This window comes from Zonotrichia leucophrys, chromosome 2, assembly GCF_028769735.1.
Source record: "Zonotrichia leucophrys gambelii isolate GWCS_2022_RI chromosome 2, RI_Zleu_2.0, whole genome shotgun sequence".
Taxonomy (NCBI): Eukaryota; Metazoa; Chordata; class Aves; order Passeriformes; family Passerellidae; genus Zonotrichia; species Zonotrichia leucophrys.
The window spans coordinates 9454557-9472694 of record NC_088171.1 but is presented as its reverse complement, the minus strand read 5'-3'; the positions used below and the strand labels follow the sequence as shown (position 1 = coordinate 9472694).

At 38.3% G+C, this 18138-nt stretch overlaps 1 protein-coding gene across 1 annotated transcript in view; it reads left to right on the top strand.

Moving 5' to 3' along the window:
• The window catches only part of LMBR1 (limb development membrane protein 1), a 62487-nt gene that overhangs the window by 9628 nt on the left and 34721 nt on the right, over window positions 1-18138 (top strand). Inside the window, exons 2-5 of the mRNA XM_064703899.1 lie at window positions 5846-5918; window positions 8107-8146; window positions 9971-10110; window positions 15038-15141. Of these exons, the coding sequence (XP_064559969.1) occupies window positions 5846-5918; window positions 8107-8146; window positions 9971-10110; window positions 15038-15141 (357 nt within the window). The remainder of the gene's footprint in view (window positions 1-5845; window positions 5919-8106; window positions 8147-9970; window positions 10111-15037; window positions 15142-18138) is intronic.

Sequence of the window (18138 nt, the reverse complement as noted above, 5' to 3'; positions counted from 1 at the left end):
CATAGGGGCTGGCAAGCTGCTGTCAGATCCCCCTGTGTCACAGAGAAAATGAGGGCCTTTGTCGGGGTCGAGCCATTTGTCGGTGAGGGGAGACTCAGACACTCAATATGAGTGATAAGCAAATTCCGTTTATTGAAGAGAGCATCAGACACTTATACAGAAAGTAATAAGCTTATGAATATTCTGTAAGCTAAGCAATCTATTGGTTAAACTATACTATCAACTCTTCCTCATACCTTAGGGGTTACATGTCTCTTTTCTCATGCCTCTTTCACTGTTTGTTATCCTACCACAGCTAGGCCCAAGGTCACTGCTATCTTGCAGGTGCCGGACTTGGAATTAGCCATGGTTTTGTACTTTTCCATTTTCTAGCAGCTAAATTCCCAACACCCCTGAAGCCTTGTTGTCCCCAGGCTGAACATGGGGACACCAGGCCAGCGTTCCAGCCTCCTGACCATTGGTGACCATCCTTTCTGTAATTGCCAACTCCTCTATTGGTGGCTCAAAATAGACAGGGTGAATGCTGCTTGGAGAGAGAGAGAGAATTACTTCCCATGATTATTTGCTTTGCTTCAGGTAATACAGCCACGTGTATTATATATCTTTATATTATATATATTATAAGATATATATATAATATAAGATATATAATATATCTTTAAGGTGTGTGCTACCAGGGCACACTGACTGAGAGGTGATGATCAATTACTGAATGAGGCACCTAAATGCTTTTTTTCTAGTGTAAAATACAGCTCCCTCACAACAGTTCCATTATTCTCACAATAATTCCATGCTATATAATGGATATTATATATCCATTATATATAATGGAATCCTGTACATAGAAATGCAGCTTTTAATGCAGCATACTCACAAATTGCAGTTGTAAAAGATGATTGAATCTTGTTTGTAAGAGGGGGAAAAATAGAGCCTTATGCATTTTGAGCACAGTCTTTCTTAGCATGAAAGTATAGCTCTTAGACTTGCAACAGAAGATGATGCTTTCCCAATCTGAGGCATGAATTCCAGTGCCAGAGTTTTAAATTTTAAAGATCATCCACACACAAATGAATGTCAGCTGATCTTCATTGCCACTGGGATAACTACAGCGTGCTTTGACCTGGTTCAGGCTGTTCCTGCTCGTGTAACCTTCAGTGCTGGCCCCTTAGAGGCACAGGGTATGCAGGTAATTCTCCCAGGAGCTGGGAGATGTGTGGCACAGATCCAAGAGTGTGGTGTGGATCATACTTGGATGCCTCTGGATGAGAGATCCAAGGGTCTGACAGTGTGGAAGAGTCTTGTGTCCCTACACCAGAGACACAAGAATGTAGTGCAGTCTCCCGAGGCAGCCTCTCCTGGTGTGTCATCTCAGCAGGAGCAGAAGGCACTTCCTTTCCTGAATAAAGATTAAGGGCTTCAGGGGAGGACAGGTTGCTTTTTGCTTGTCCTGCTAGAAGTTGTGTTTAGTCTATGGGAAGAGATGTAAGTGAATTATTTGCTTGATGTTTGAAGATTTCTCAATGTGCCATCTGTTAAAAAGGAGCCCCGGGGTGTGGCACAGAGTCCATGTGTCTTGTTTGCAATTACAGAGTGCTGTGGAGGGCACGTGCACACAAAGACATTACAAATTAAGAATTGCTTTGGATGGCTGTCTGGCTATAACCATGGACAAGTCTTGGGCTCCTTGTAATTTCTTCTGGTTAAACATGGACAGTGTATTTCCCCTGTAAAGTCAGAATGTACTCTAGTTGTGTTTAAAGTAGCTTCCCAGTCTAATTATGGCAACAGGTCCACAACTATTTTGTCCCTCAAATTTGGAATGAACTTAAGGAAATAAACTTTAAGATAGAAAGGTATTATTTCTTGTAAAGTGGGGAATATCAGAAATCCTTACTCTTCACAGTTGGGTCATTCTTTGCACAGTGTCTTGATTGTCTGCCCAAGTAAAACCTGGAAAAGCTTCATTTGAGCTCCAGTGAAAAACCTGCAGAGAACTTGGGGATCTGGGGAATACAGCTCTTCCTAGATTTGCTGTATTTGCAGCCTCCTTTTGTGAGCTGTTGTTGTAGAGATGGCTGATGGCATCAATCACTTCTTTTTGGTTGGAAACAACTTGCAATAGAATTTGGATTTAACATTGTATTCCAGTGTTGCCTCCAATACTGACACACACAGTAGTTTCTGAAGGAAGGATGGAATTAACAGAATAAAGGCTCTTTTAAATTTTTATTTTTACTGAAGATATCAATGTAGTTTTGTGTATTATGTTCTTTTGTGACTAGTGCCCTATTTCAGTATGATTAACTGTGCTTTTTATTAAGAGATTAGAAATGGAATTCATAGATGATTGTATGCATTGTGATATTAAGATGTGGTTTTTTAAAAAAAAAGAAAAGACGTGGTGATGAACTTGAGCCCTCAAACCAATTTTCTGCTGAAACTTGAGAGTTACTCTGCTGTAAGCAATTGGGGAGAGCAGTGCTGGATCCAGTGGCAGGAGGTTAATGCTGAGTTACCAGTGTGGCTCTCAGGCTGATGCCTTAAGCAGCTGGAACAGAGGCTAGACAGAGGTAAGGGGAGCAAAGAGAATATTTACTGTAGAGCCTTCAAAGGCCACACCCTGGCAGTACCAGAGCCACAGCTGTGCCTCTGCCTGCATGGCTCCAAGTTGGAACCAAAAGGGCTTGATCACAAAATCTCACATTTTTATAAGTTTTGGTTATTGGACAAATTGTCCAGTTACAACCCCAGCCCATGGAGTCCCATCCTTCTTGTTTTTCTCTCCTCAGTCCACATTGTTTATACTCCTGGGCCTGGGATCCAGGCTGGCTGTCCTTGGATCCCTGGCTAGAGAAGGAATTGTTGTGTCTGCCTGCTCTGTGAAGAGAGCTCACCATCCCCTAATGTGAAACCCAGACCCACACCTTACTGTCCCCTAATGAAAACCAGACCCACACACCAAAGCAGCACAAAATCACAAAAAAAGAAAGAACAAAAAGCTAAAACCTGAGGTATCAATGTGAGTGTGGAGAAGCATTTTCAGTGCAGCAAGAACGACTCAGTGCTGTTACCTGCAGCTGTAAAATCTTACTTGGAGTGCTGCATACAAGCCCAGCCACTCATAATTGAGAAACATGAACTGAAACTACAGCAAATACAAACAAGGCTGGATGGTTTCTTTTCCTAATACAAAAATATCCTGAAACAAACAGCAGGATGAGGAATAGGAGCCCAGGGTTGCAGTGCTGACAGGACAGTGGAGCCTATTCTTCAGCTATCATAGGCAACACATTCCTTTTCCCCAGCTTAACTGAGTTCTACTCCAAAAATAGTTGGGATGCTGACTTGAGCTGTTCCTTTAGAAAGCTGTTCAGAATGCATGGTTAGAAACAGTTCAGGATCAGAGGTTTCACTGAGTGGAAATTGAGACTGCAGTAATGTTTCTGAGTTTGCTGTTTAACTTGTTTTTTTGTCAGTATGAAGGACTTTTCATCTGAGTTCTTTTTTAAGATCATAAAGCTTTCACTTAATAGAATTTATTTATTTTCTTGCCAACAATTTTACAATTTTGTGAATTTTCAATAGTAAACTGAATCAGACATTTACAAAGTTGTTCTCAAATCTGACAGAAGTAAAGGGAGAATTACACCAGGCTGTAGAGTTACCCCTTATTGCTGGGTACAGAGTAGCTGTTATCTTAAACCAGAAATGCAGCATTTGACAGTTTGTGTTGCTGGACAGCTTTTGTCTGCTCTGCCCTCAAAATACCTCAGTTATCTCAGTGGTGCCTTGTAAGTACAGACCCACATTTTCATTGGAACCTTGCTACCACAGATAGAATAAAGGTCAGCTGCTCTATTTGAAGGTGTAAACAGGACCACAGTCATTTTTATTCTTGTTTTAAATAAAATTATACAAGAAATGAGCTTAACTTTTTAACTGTTTTTCTTTTACACAGGTTACACTGTGTTATTTGCATCTGACAGATTTTTAAGGAATTCACTTACCCTGTATATGTGATACCTGATTTTCAAAAGTGGGTGCCTAAAATTAGATGTCTCTAGCTGTAGCCTTGGTCTGGTTTTCAGAGGAACTGAAGCTTAGAGAAGGATTCTCTTTCAGCACTGGCAATGCATTTTCCAGTGCTGACAGGACGAGCTGTGTCAGAGGACTCAAAAACCAAGGCTGTTCTCAGTTTGTTTTCTTCTTCCTGTTTCAAAAACATACCAACTTTTTTTTATTAAATCTTAATAACATTCTTTAGAATGACTTATTTAAAGAACTGAATTCTTTATCAAAACCATTTCTTCTTTGAGGCATCCTTATAAAAGTTGAGGTGGTAAGCTCTATTCAGATTAAAGATTGGAATTCAGAGATCTAGTTATGAAATCTCATTTTCAGTGCCTGTATTTTGGGTGTTGCTGCTGTGTTTCCTGCACAGAGAATGAGCTGGGTTGCCACTTCCAGACTTACAGCACTGTTGTCCCAGGGAGGGACCTGGAAGTCACCCAAATGCCATACTCAGATACTTGGCTATACTTGGTTTTTAAAATCTGAAATGTCTGACTACACCAGAAAAATAACCCTTTCAGTTTATATTTATCAGTATTTCTTACAAAGTCTGTCTTTCATGAATAATACATCATTCTCCCCTGTGATTTGCTGGTTTGGATGCAGTATTGTTACTTAGATGCAGATTTATCAGGGCTATGATCACTATCTTCACTTTCACTTTTCCCTTTCTCTTAGGGTAGCCTTTCTGCTTTTGATTTGTTTAAAGACAGTGAGTCTTAAAGGCAAAAAATCTACAAATGATAGCTTAAAGGAATAGGTCAGCTATTGTCCAGTGGAGTACATTTCCAAAACAGAATGGCATGCTTGCTTCTTGTTGCATTTCTGACTGACTCGTGTGTTTAATAGGCATAGGCATCCAGGATTGAGGCAGCAGTGTTGAGCCACTGATGCTTCATTCAGGAGCAAATAAAATCTGTGGGGTTTGTTTTTGTGTTTTGGTTTTTTTTTTTTTTTAAAAACCTGTAAAGACTTGGAGGGCTAAAACTTTCCTGCTGTTCAATTCCCTTCCCATAGTTATTATTATTATTACAGTTATTATTTCCAGCATTTTTTTAGGCATTTTAGTCTTATCTTATTGTACTGTTAATGTAGTGCTAAATCTTATAAACAACTTGGTCCAAGGCACTGTGGGCTGAAGATGTATCTGACCTAAATAAACCACCAACCTTTGAGAAGGGAAGTTGTGCCCTTGGCTCCTGACTGTGAAGGAAACCTCATGTTCGATGAGCTCATGCTTGGACATCCACTGTAGGCATGAGTTTTCTCTGTGTGTTGTCACCTGGAATTTGTTTGATTCAAGACAGGATGCAGATAGTAAACATGTTTGTTTCTTTCCACATGTGCTGACAGCACAGCCCAAAATAGATCCTCAAGAGCCCATTATGTAAAATACAGTTACCCTTAGGGTACTTTTGAAGGGGATACAAAGCCTGATAACTTTTACAAATCAAGTGGATTCAAGCTTCAAAAATCAGTCCATCCCACTCCATTCACCTTCCCTCAAACAAAAAAAGCACACTGTGAATAAATCTTTTCTCTTAAATTTAAAGTAAAACTTGCTGACCATATAATTGATGCAATACCTGTTGCTCTAATTAAGCTGTTTTAATGGGTTTAACTTTCTATTAGTAAGATATAACAGTCTTGGAATTTACATAAAATATGCTGATGTTGATCTGAATTCCATTTAAAATTGTTTAGACTAGATTTACTGCTTATTATAATCTAGGCCTTTCTTCATGACCTAATAAATGCAATTTTATTTTTCCAGATCTGTTTTCTCCTGTTTGCTGTTCTCTACATTGTTTCCTACTTTATAATCACAAGATACAAAAGGAAAGCAGGTAAGCACAGAATTTTTAATATGTCAGAAAAAAAAATTGTTTTTCACAGAAATAGATGATTGTTTTCCTGTCCATCTCCACAAGGAAAGTGGAAAAACAGAACTGTTTGTTAGGTGCTGGTCTATGGCAGCTTGGATTGACCTGGTTGTGTATGGCAGCCTGTGTGTTAATTGTTTTGAGATGGAAGAAAGGGGTTCATGTCCAAGTAGATGCTTCTGCCTCCCTTGCCCTGAGATCCTGTTCTTCTCCTTTCACATCAGCTTTTCCAGATAAGTATCTTCAGCTGTGTTTTAGCAGCAAAATCACGTTCTGACCTTTTGCTGGGAAAGGGAAAGGTTGCCAGTGCTACAGAAGGGAAGTAGCATTATTTCTTCAAAAAGTCCTGCTCTGATCAGGTACAGTTATTATTTCAGCTGTCTTAACCTGTTTGACTTCACTGAAGTTCAGAAAATACCTTTAGCTAATACTCTGGGTTTTTTTCCTTTGGGAGCACTGTCTAGTTTCCATTCTAAAACTAGTCTGTAGGAAGCCCTGTAATTTTCTTTGATATTTTTTCTAAAGACAAATAGCATAAAAATCAGTATAAAATCACAGAATCTTTGACTTTTGACAGCTTATCTGGGACCTTGCTACTTGATAATAGTCAGGCCTTAGAAACATTTTTGTGTATGATGATCTTGGTGCTTTGAACTTTATTGGAAACTGTGTGACCTGTGTTATGACAGAGCTGCTGTCATGGATGGATTCATGTTTTAAAAAGTAAACTTTTAATGGAATTTAATTCCTTGGAAAAAAGGTACATCTCTGTAAACACAGGGAGACAGGTACTACCTTCTGATCCTGATATATATTTTGGACATTACAAAGCTGCTGCTGTTTGGAGATGGAAAGAACAGGAAGGGGAAACTGGTTTGGCAAACACTGTTGGATGCAGGGACACTTTTATAACCTTTTGTTGGCAGTTATCTCCTGAGCTGTGAGAGGAACTGCTCTGCAGCTGCCCTGGCTTTATGAAAGCTCTGTGAGCATGTACTTAAGCACACTTTGTAGCCTGCTATGATCTTCCTGATGAGAAATGTTTGAAGAGTTAACTCAGCTGCAACTCTTCAGGACAAATTGTTCGCTGCTTTTCCAAGAAGCTTTTTAGCCAAAATGATTCATAAGAGACCTTTACTTAGTCTTTCAAAACACCATGAGATATCCATCAAAAAACTAACACCTCTAGGTTCTTTCACAGAAGAATTTCAAAATAGCATGAGGTTATTTGCTATGTGTTTATTTCAACTGTGTGCATAACTCTTTAGAATTTAAATTTATTTTAAAATTTAAGAATCAAGTCAAAGTATTCTATCTCCTATGGAAAATAGGAAGAACTTTAGAATGCTGAGTATAAAATTATTTCAAATTCAGAAATTTTTATTTCAAAATGCCTGCATTATTTCAAATTAAGAAATGCTTACATTCTACTGATGTGCTTAGAGAAGGGTGTAAAGAATAAATGATGTGTTAGTGGTTCATCTGAGTTAAATGTTGACATTGTTTGAAAAAGATTGTTTTAGTGAAGTATTAAGTGAGGAGTAAGTGAATAATTATGGTCTGAAATGTGAAGTATCAGAAGGAAGTCTTGGTATCTTAAATGCAAAACAAATAACAAGAATATAACCACCTCTCCTTCCTCCCCATCCCCAAATCCCAGGAGCTGGGAAGAGGGGTAAGTAAAGGGAAGCAACTGAGTAGTCATCACTGTTGTTCTGGGTATGCTTTCTTGTTTTTAAAAGACATTTATATTGCAAATGATTTCTAGCAGTATGCTGACTTACATGGACTCTTGGACTTCCCTGCAGCTTGCCTGCTCTCTGTGGTTCCAGAGGTGCCCAAAGGGACAGTTTCTAGCAGAAGCTGTGGCTGTAGCAGTCTGAAAGCATGTTTGAGAGGTCTCAAAGAAGTTCTAAACTGCATATTTAAGTAAAGTGAAATAACTTTGTTACATTGATTGAAAAGAGTCTGACTAGTGAAAAGACAGGTGAGAGTATTCATTTTAGGAAGGAACCTTCTTAAAATATTGATGCTCATGGATTGTATCAGTACATCTGAATTTGAATTGTAAATTAAAATTGTTCCTATCTATATACATTTTAACCTGAAGAAAGTGAGTATTGAATATAACCTGATGTCATTTAATTTTCAGATGAGCAAGAGGATGAAGATGCCATCGTGAACAGAATATCGTATGTACAGCTCTTCTTGGCAGAACTGCTTTTCCTGAATGTGTTATGATAGGAATCTTCTGTCCCTCCAAATAAACAAGAATCTGTTTGAAACATTTACATGTATTTAAAATGGATTGCTAGAGGTTAGGGAAAAAGATTTGGTGTAGTGGCACCTTGAGTTACGAAAAGTTTTGTGAAAGTTTGGTCTAGGCCTTTTTTCACCTGTAGTTCTGCTGGCAGGTATGAAGTTGGCCAGAACATGGCATGAGGACCTGGTGCAGGAGGTGGAATTGAGTGCCAGGCCTGCATTTAGGTCTCCAAATGTGGGTGTTTTGATGGGGAGGTGTTTTAAGTGGCCACAGCAGTCGATGGAAGGGAGGCAGTGGATCCTGTGAAGAAAATTAGCTCTCTCTGGAGAAGGTATCTTTGATCAGTGTAAAAAAGCTGCAGAAAGTGTCAGACCAGCCCTTGCCAGACCTACTGGTCTGCCAGCAGCTCTCTCCTTATCTCTTCTTGCTGTGTGAAGCTAGACATGAATATCTCCTATTTGAGAATGCCTCAGGCTGTGCAGAGCTGCCCTGGCTGTTGCTGCCCTCTCAGTTGGCTGAGCTGTGTGAATTGGCTCCCTCTGTGTTCCAGTGTTCTTGGCCTCCCTGGTGCTGCTGGCATCCCCTTGGAAGGAGAGCTTGGAGAAAAGTGTTGTTGTAAATAAAAAAAAAGTTCTTTTTTCTTTCAGCCTAAGCTTCTTTAAAAGTGCATGTTATTTTCCTAAAAGCAATAACTCTCAAACATATATAAATAGATTTTTCTTCATGTGACATAACTGTCAGGACTTGAGTGTGGAGGGATGAGAAAACAAAGGCAAAGGGCTGGAGCACTTTGCTGAAGTTTGTTAGGTTTCCCAGTTCTGGCTTAGAATGCTTAAACATCCTTAAATAAAAGAAAAAAATCTCAGAAGCCAACAACAACAACAGAATATTTTAAAAGTTAAAATTACTTACTCATACTTTCCTTTCTAAGTATAGTATGAATGAAAAATGGATTTGTAGACTATAAAGGAGAAGTAAGATTTCTGCAAGCAGCTTATAGATGCTGCTATTGTAGGGATGTTCTATTTATTTTGTCATAATTTTGCACTGAGAATTATTTCTAGTTTTATTATACCATTAGATGAGTTCTGTAAGAAAGTTTTGTTGATCTTATTTTTTTTTAAGGACACAGTTCTTTTTAATGCCACAAGATGGCATTTGGTGTAAGTTGTATTTGGGATTTGAAAAGAGTAAGCTTAAATATTTGCAACATTTCTGACAATGTATGTTGAGTTTACATCTGTGAGATGAGAAATTGAATAACTCCTTTGTGGAAAAAAAACCAACTTATTTTTTTAGTTGGGTGTTCAAATATTTATGTAGAATTGTACTTACTCTTCAGTTGTTAGAATTTTGCTCTGCTTTTAAAAATTGTGCTAAGAATGTAGAAACTGAATATTTTTTTGTGTATGTGTCTATGTGGGAAATTAAAACTGACAGAGACTTGTGAAAAGATATTTAATGAACTCCAGTAGTTTAACCTTTGTAGTACAATGGAATTGAGTGTATGCATGTGCTAAGAGAGTAATCAGGGTAGTTGGTAAAAACAAATTATTTATAATGCCTTCTGTAAACTATTTTAAATTTGCTTTTTTTAAGTCAAATGTGTTGGAAATCCAGTTTCTCTTGCCCATTTACAATATAAGAATGTGTTGCCTTTAGACACTGATTACCAGGTAGTTTAATAATTACTTTTTCCCCTGCTGTTCAGAGCTTGTTGGTGGTAACAGTGGTACATTTCTTTAAATTTCAGGCTGTTCTTGAGCACCTTCACTCTAGCAGTTTCAGCTGGTGCAGTCCTGCTTCTACCTTTCTCAATAATCAGCAATGAGATCCTGCTTTCTTTTCCACAAAACTACTATATTCAGTGGTTAAATGGCTCACTAATTCATGGTTAGTACTCAGCATAATTCAATTAAAATGTCTTCATTATACGTGCACAGATATGTTTTTACTTTAAAACTGAACTCATTTTCATTTAATATGCTAATTGTTAATGTGCTGTTGGCTAGTTGGTTTTGCTGCTGTGTGATATATCACAGAAGTCTGTCTTAACTGTTCTGTTCTTTTTTAAAGAATTATGCAGGCTTGATGGAATTAAACTAAATTCACTGCTTTGAATATTAATGTAAATAAGAGCTACTAGAAGCTAACTTTAAACACGCTGTTCACACTTCTTTATGTTAATGCAAGATTATGCCTTTCTCTTTATGGTGATACCTATAAATTTATTCTCAAAATTAAAAAATGTTTTAAGAAAGTTGCTAGCTGTGGGCAGCTCAGAGGAGATAGTTAAATTCAGCTGTTGGTGATTTATGTGCAAACAAGGAAAATTGTGTAATATATGTATTGTGATAAAGATGTGCAATGAAATAACTGGTGAAAACAGAACATTCTTTTCTAGGTATTTCTGCAGAAAGTATGTTCACTGCATGAAAATATTTAATCTGGTACAAATAATTCACAGGTTAACTGTGGAGTTCTCTTTAATCTTGTGAAGAGAGAGCAATTTGGCTTTGGAGGATTTTTCTCTGAAAAGTGCATGCTTTTTGCAAAGTGTCTAATAATGTTCACACTTAGCAAATTCATGAATTTCCAGATCCCTGACTTGCAAGGAGTTTTTCTTTTTGGGTTGGGTTTTTTGTTTTGTTTGTTTTTTTTTGTGAAATGAGAGGTGAGAAGTGATTGTAGGACATAATGGAATAATTCTTCGCAGCAGGGATGGTTGAACAGTGAAAAAGGCACTGGAATACCCTGTAAGTTTTCCAAAAGTCAGGTGGCCAAAGCCCTGAGCAGCCTCTGGCACCTGCAGTTTGGCTCTTTAAGGGCAGGTCAGGCTGGGTGACTTCACAGGCTCTTTCTACTTGAGTTATTTTATGATGTGCTTTGTGAAATGTCATGGAGAATTGCTAATTTGGAATGTCTCCTACATGGGAGAAAAAAACCCAAGGTAAATAACTGTTGTTACATGGATTTACTTGCTCAGACATTTATATTCTTTATTCTCAAACATGAGAAAAAAATTATCGGAAGATAATCCTTCCTTCTGTGTCTGCATCATCTTTGGGAAAAGGGCAATAAAATCCATCAGAGATTGAAAATTATATAGTAACTATTTCAGAAATTTTTACTGTCACTTGTAACTTCAGAAAATTTGGGTCAGTGAGAAATCTGGAATAGGAAAGCCTTTGAATTTGCTTCCAGTGACCATCTTTTAGTGTGCTGATATTTGAAAATACCGCTTCATGGACACACAGTATAATTTCTGTTTGGTAAAATAGAAGTTCTACCAAATAGAAATTCTATCACTTGTTAGCAGTGGCTAACAGGGAGGGAAGTTGAGGATTTTGGCGTTTCCAGGTGCGCATTGGGATGGCGCTCAGTGAGCTTTGGGCGGGCTCGGCTCGGGGCCGTTTGCCGGGCTCGGGCTCCCCCTCGTGGCCATCGCCGGGATCGCCGCGCTCGGGGCTCCGGTGAGAAACCTGCGCGGCTCTGAGGGATCCGGCAGCGGCACCGGAGCCCTCTCAAACTCTGCTACACAGCCTTCACCTATGGTTTGTGTACTGCCGTGAAAATCTTCTCAAATCGGAGCACTTGTGTTGCATTAAAACACTTTATTTTTTCTAAATTTCTTTTACATCTATCATCTGATGTACTTGGGGCTGACACTGAGAGTTTAATCCTGTAGATTGTTACAGGATTCCATCTGGCAAATAAACCAGCAGAAAATACATGCCTGAAACTTTTGAAGCTAGACAGAAAGGCCAAACCTGGATCCAGTATAAACACACTTAGCTAATTAATACATGCTGAACTAATCCAGGGCTAGTTCTGACAGCGGTGTTCCCTTGTGCTGCTTTTGGGTACAGCCACCAGGTGGGGGTAAAACGTAATGAAACTGCCATGAATAAGAAAAGTGGAAAGTTGCTTAGGGTCTAATCTGTTTGCTAAAGATGGAGAAATTGTTAATTTTTATGTTTTTTGAACTTCTTTGTGGGGAACAGTTTTTGGTCACTACAAATGCAAAGGAAAAAAAATTCTAATTGACTGCTTAAAGCTTTTCTATACGTTGATGTCAAGTGTCTTACGCAATTTTGTGATACAGTCAGTATAGTAGAAAATAATTATTTTTATGTGTTTATTTTAATTTGAATTCTAAACTATCAAATTACAATAAGAAATAGAGAAGATCCTTACTTTGAGGGAAGTAAATGCATGTGTCTGTGAGCAGCAGAACAACACTGCCTTTGTCCTACTTAACTTTATGTGCGTATTGTAGCTATGTAGTTTAATATTCTATAAATGTGTTTCCTGTATGCTACTAATGTGTAAATTTCTGGATTTTAAATTTTTAAAAATCACCCTAGATATGCACCAGTCTCCTCTCCCTTTAAATGCTCAATGTTCTCTGCAGTTCCTAATCACTGTTTTCTGTTGTAAGATACTCATGTAATAGAGCTGCTGAAATTAGGACAAGCAGGTATTCAGCTTTGCATTAGGTAACAGAATGCACTCTGTCTTCAGTGAGAGAAAACTGCTGAAATAAGACTCCTACCCCCATCAAGTTGTATTTCTGCTCTTCCTCTGGTGTCTTTTTTAGGGGGGAAAGAAAAAAAAAGTGCAGACTGCTGGAGTTAATGTCCCCTTGTAAGGACTGTTAATGACATTCCTGCTGATGTTGCCATGCCTGAATGTTTCTCGAATGGTAACAGGAGCTTCCTGGCAAAGCCAATTGAAAAGGAAAAATCCCCCTCTTTGTTAACTGGAGTTTAGCCACCTTTAGGCACTCTGTTTTCTTTAGCAAATGAGTGTTATATTTCACGCATCTTTTGGAATTTTCTTGTTTTGTTTTCTGTAGCCTGTTTGGCTGAGTTTGGTTGCTGGTGTCCTGCTGCTGTCAATTGGTGAAGTCCACTTGGCCCCTGTTCACCTTCACCTTTTATTTCTCCTTCAGATTTGAATGCTGTCATTTAAGAAAAAAGGAAGTTTATGGTAGAAGCATTTTTTCAAGAGGGTACAGGCAAAAATCACTGCTAAGTTTTTTACACTTGGATCTAATTAAGAAATTTCTCTTTATAATGAATACTCTGGACATCCAGTAAATGTCTTTTCCCTTCCCTATTCTTTACAAAATGGCCAGTTTCAAAGAGGAAAAGGAACAAGCCTGTACATGGGAAGAAGTAAACAAACAAGGCTGTTAGTTAAAATTTTTTTATTATGGGGGAATATTATTTTTTGATATTCAGGTTATACAATACAGCCCTGCAGAATTACGGAAGCGTGTGTGGTTTGGGGAAGGAAACCTGTTTTTTTCTACAGACTTTTTTGGTTTTTTTTTAGGATTCAGAACATGTGACAGTAGTTAGACCTGTTAGCTACTAAATTGTAGATAAGCTTCTGCTTTTATGAAGAAGAAACACTGCATCCTGCTAAACTTCTGGTAGGATGATTGATGATGGATTCATGTTTAGGCACCAGAATCTGGCTGTTCAGGAAGTGTTCAGCTTAGAAAATCTTAATGGAGCAGATACCCTAACAGAGATTAGTTATCACTTCAGCTTGATTTCTAAACCCTTTCTGTTCCTGCGGATGTCACATTATGTGTTACAGATGTCCTTGTTGTAGTCAGTTGTTGATTTTTCACACAGATCACAGAATGGTTGAGGCTGGAAAGACCTCTGGAAACAACCTGCTCCAGGCAGGGTCAGTCAGAGAAGCTGCTCAAGGCCCTCCACTTTTAGCTTTGAGTATGTTGAAGGATGGAGATTACAAAACCTGTGGGCAGTCTGTTACCTTGCTTAAGTACAGTGGCAGTGGAAAATATTTGGGGTTTTTAGTTTGTTTGGTTTTTTCTTTCCTTTTATGAGTAAGTAGATTTGCCAGTTTTTCAGTTCATGCTCATTGCCTCTCCTCAGTTCAGTAGATAGCACTGTGAAGATCTGACTCTGCTTTCCTTTCTTCCTCCCTCATCAGATATTTATGTACATGGATAAAATCTCCCTAAGTTCTCTCTTCTCTGCTCCCTGTCCATTTGTCTCACTTGTTGAGGTTCATCAGAGCTGCAGGACACTGCTGTTCCCCATTTTGAGCAGGTTTGCTGGGGATGTGCCATCACCCAGGTCCCTGATGAAGGTGTTTGAGCCACCAGCAGCTCCCCGGGGTGTCCATTCCACTCTGCCACAACCCCAGGAGCCCAGAAGCTCAGCCACTGTTCACTCCACCTCAGAGTCCCCTGACCTTGCCCATCCCTCATTAATTAAGCTCTGAGGGGGTTCATGGGAGATGATGTTGAAAGCCTTAGAAAATTGAGATAAAAATATCTGCTGCTCTTCTTTTGCCTACTGAGTCAGTCATCCCATTGTGGAAGGCTGCTGTTACCATGATGTCTTCTTCTGATTTGGAGGTGATGATGGCATTTGTGTATTGCTCATGCTGAAATCCATGGTTTGCTTGGAGAAATATGGGAGAAAGGGAGTATACTGAGCTGGATTTTGTGAAATTCACTGAGAGTAGTAAAATACTTTTGTCTTGAGAACTTCTGCAGTGGTTCTCTAAAGAACCTTCAGTGAGGTTGTGGAGGTGGTACACCTGAGCTTGCAGACTGTCTCCCAAGGTTTCAGATATTGTTATTGAAAGGTAAGTTGTATCCAGGTTTTGTTTGAAGATGATTCTGCAGAGAAATGGATATTTTTCAGCAGTGACCTGTCAATAGCTATATCCATAACTCCCTGGCACTTACATTACATTGTTATATGTGAGGGAGGAAGGTGTAATATATTTAACTGTGAAATTTATAATGTAAACTTCTTGTTTGTTGCAGGTTTGTGGAATCTTGCCTCTCTTTTTTCAAATCTATGTTTATTTGTGTTGATGCCCTTTGCATTTTTCTTCCTGGAATCAGAAGGATTTGCTGGCTTAAAAAAGGTAGGAAAACACCATTAAATACAGAGTAATTGCAGTGTACACTTAATTTTCAGCCCTTGAAACTGAAATTACAGATGGGGAGAATTTGGGGCTGGCATGTGTGTGCTTATGTAAAGGTTATATACAGCTGTACATTCTGCACAGGCCAGGTACACAGGGAGAAAAGGACTCCTTAAAAGCCATGTGTACTAAAATAAAGAAAATTACTTTTTTTCTTTTTTAAATTGTATGATTCAATCAAGGTTTTATTTTTTGGAAGATGATTCTTTTGGGAGGTTAAGAGGAAAGAAAGTTCAAGAAATGCACTAGAAATAAAATAATTAGAAAAAGGACAGGTTTATTGCTAATGGGGAGGGTGGTTAAATAACAGATGACCCTAAGAATGCAAGCTTGATTTGTGAATTTTAAAGGTTACAGACATCCCAAGAAAGGTTCAAATATGGTCAATATTAAAAGTGATATGTTAAAAAATGTCTTAAAATATTCAACTTAGTTAAATATATTCAGGTTGAGAGGGCTGAGTATTTAATTGAAGCAGGGAACTTTGCAAAGCCATTTTTGAACAGTAAGATGATAATGATTGTAATAATACATGAACTAAAGAAATACAGTGAAAAATTACTATAATGGGAGGCATATCAAAATTAATTTCAAATCATAAATATCCAGTAGATTAAACTGGAATAACTGTCTGGGGACCAGTTGTAGCACTTTCCCATTAATCTTTATCATCCACATGATTATACTTTTGTTTTTAATGATACTGCACTTGAGGGAATTCTGCTCCCTTTGGATGACAATTGTCAGAAAGCAAAGGGACTTGGAAAGTGATCTTGAAATCTTCAGAATAAAATGAATTAAAGATGGATATGAAAGGCTATGAGTCACTGAAGCATGGCATGGAATGTAAAGGCACAAGGGGATAATTGTGTTTGGAAGGAAAACATTATTCCTGGTTACATTGACAGGAACTGGCATGAAGGCAGTGAAGTTACCATTTTGGTTCTTGGTGGGATTAGGGAAAACTCAACTGAAATGCTGCTTTCAAGTTGGGATTTTTGGGCTCACTTGAGAAAAAACAGAGGACAGCAAAACAAACAAAAAACAACTTAGGAACTGCTGTGTGAAGGAATATTTTAATTCAGAGAGAATAATGTGGAGAAACAGAGACTTTATTGCACAGCAGAAGGTACTGGTGGATTACAGCCATGCAGCTGTGTTAGAGAACACCTGCAGGGCTGGCCCAGGTGGTGTGTAAATGTTGGCTGCTGTCACCTGGGCTGGGCTGGTGCTGCTGCAGCATTGCCCAAACTGCAGAAGGACCCAGGTCACTTCACTTGTGAGTTTGGGTGACCAAACTAATGCATTCAGCTTCCAAGGAGCTGGTGATGGGCTCCTGGTTCTAACTCATCCATCTTGGCTGGAAAACACTTTCTGTTCTTCTTCATTCACTTCAGGTATCTACAGCTGAGAGGTTTTAGCCACTCTGTCTTTCCAGTTTTCTTATGGAGGCCACTCCATTTTCCTTTTGACACTTAAGTATCTAGCCACAGCTAATATTTATCTTTTCTTAAAAATATATTAACTGATTTCAGTGGGGTCTGTGTTTCCTGCCATCCAACAAAACCAAGAATTCTCTCCATTAGCATACTGCTAAGGTCCTGCTGCTGATAGAGCTCTGTTGGCTCCAGCAGATGCTTTGTGTATCCCAGCTACATAAAATTTGCACTTTATATGAAACTTTTAATAGTTAATGTGTTACTTTCTTAGGTAGTGGCTATCAATAAACCCCATTGAAGATCAATCAGATCACCACTGCACATTTATGCTTGAGAGTATTTGTGAGATAAGATGGGTTAGATAGAACCACAGATGCCAGGGAAAAGATGATTTTTTGTGCTTTGAAGTTTGCTTCTTCATGGGGGCAGATGAGATCAGATTTTAGTATAAAAACCCACCTATTGAAGGGGAGGAAATTGTGTTTTGTATTATTTTTTTGTTTGTTTTTACTTTTGAGTTCTGAATGTTTTTGGAACATCCCATCCCAGAAGCCAAGTGTGATTATTGCTACAAATACTCCAGGCCTTTATGCAATGTCTGATCTGTTTCACTGCTCTGTTTAAAATACTCCAAAATGGATGGAATTGTTTTGCCACTTTGGAGTGAGCCTTGATGCTGCTGGTCAAGATTGAGGCATTGTTGGATGTTGTAATATGAACATACCTTGTCTTTGGTTGCTTTTCTTGGAAAGTAAATGTCAGATGGCACTTCTGGACTAAGGTGATAGTTAAAATTAAATCTGCTGTTCTTTTCAGATGCTCATATAGATAGAGGGTTCTACTTGTAATAATTTCTAGATACGTTTTAAAGAATTATATCACACAATTGACTAGAATCTGGGAAAATTCATGATTAATCAAACTCATGATTACATGTAAGGTTTTCAGTTCTAGCATCTGCAAAGGAAAGGTATTTCCCATCAAGTTTTACTTTCAGTAGATTTTTGGCATGCTTCTTACTTCTTTTCCAAGAAGATTTTGAGACCATGATTGCTTTGTAGAATTTTGGTATTTGAACAAATTATTTTGTGTACATTTAAAAAAAAAAGTCATATTTTGTCATTCACCACATCAAAGTAATGGACCAGAGAGATAAAACATTGTTCAAATGCTATTACTGTTCACTGGAAAAATCAGATTTTAGTGATCTCAATTTAAAAGAACATTTCATACATTTGGCAAAACTTACAGCATTTAAGAGAGGAATGATCTACTGTAAATGTGAAGACATTCAGTAAAGAGGTTTGGCATGGATATTTAATCTTTCAACTGGGAGTTGGGAGAGCAGTTGGTTCTAGATACTCAGCTCAGATAAAAGTTTGGATAAAAAGACTGTTCCAGTGGAAGCTTTTATGCAGGTCATTTTGTCATTGAATTGCCTTCATCATGATGATTAAATAGGTCACTTGGGATATAGGTGTGTGCACTGAAGATTGTC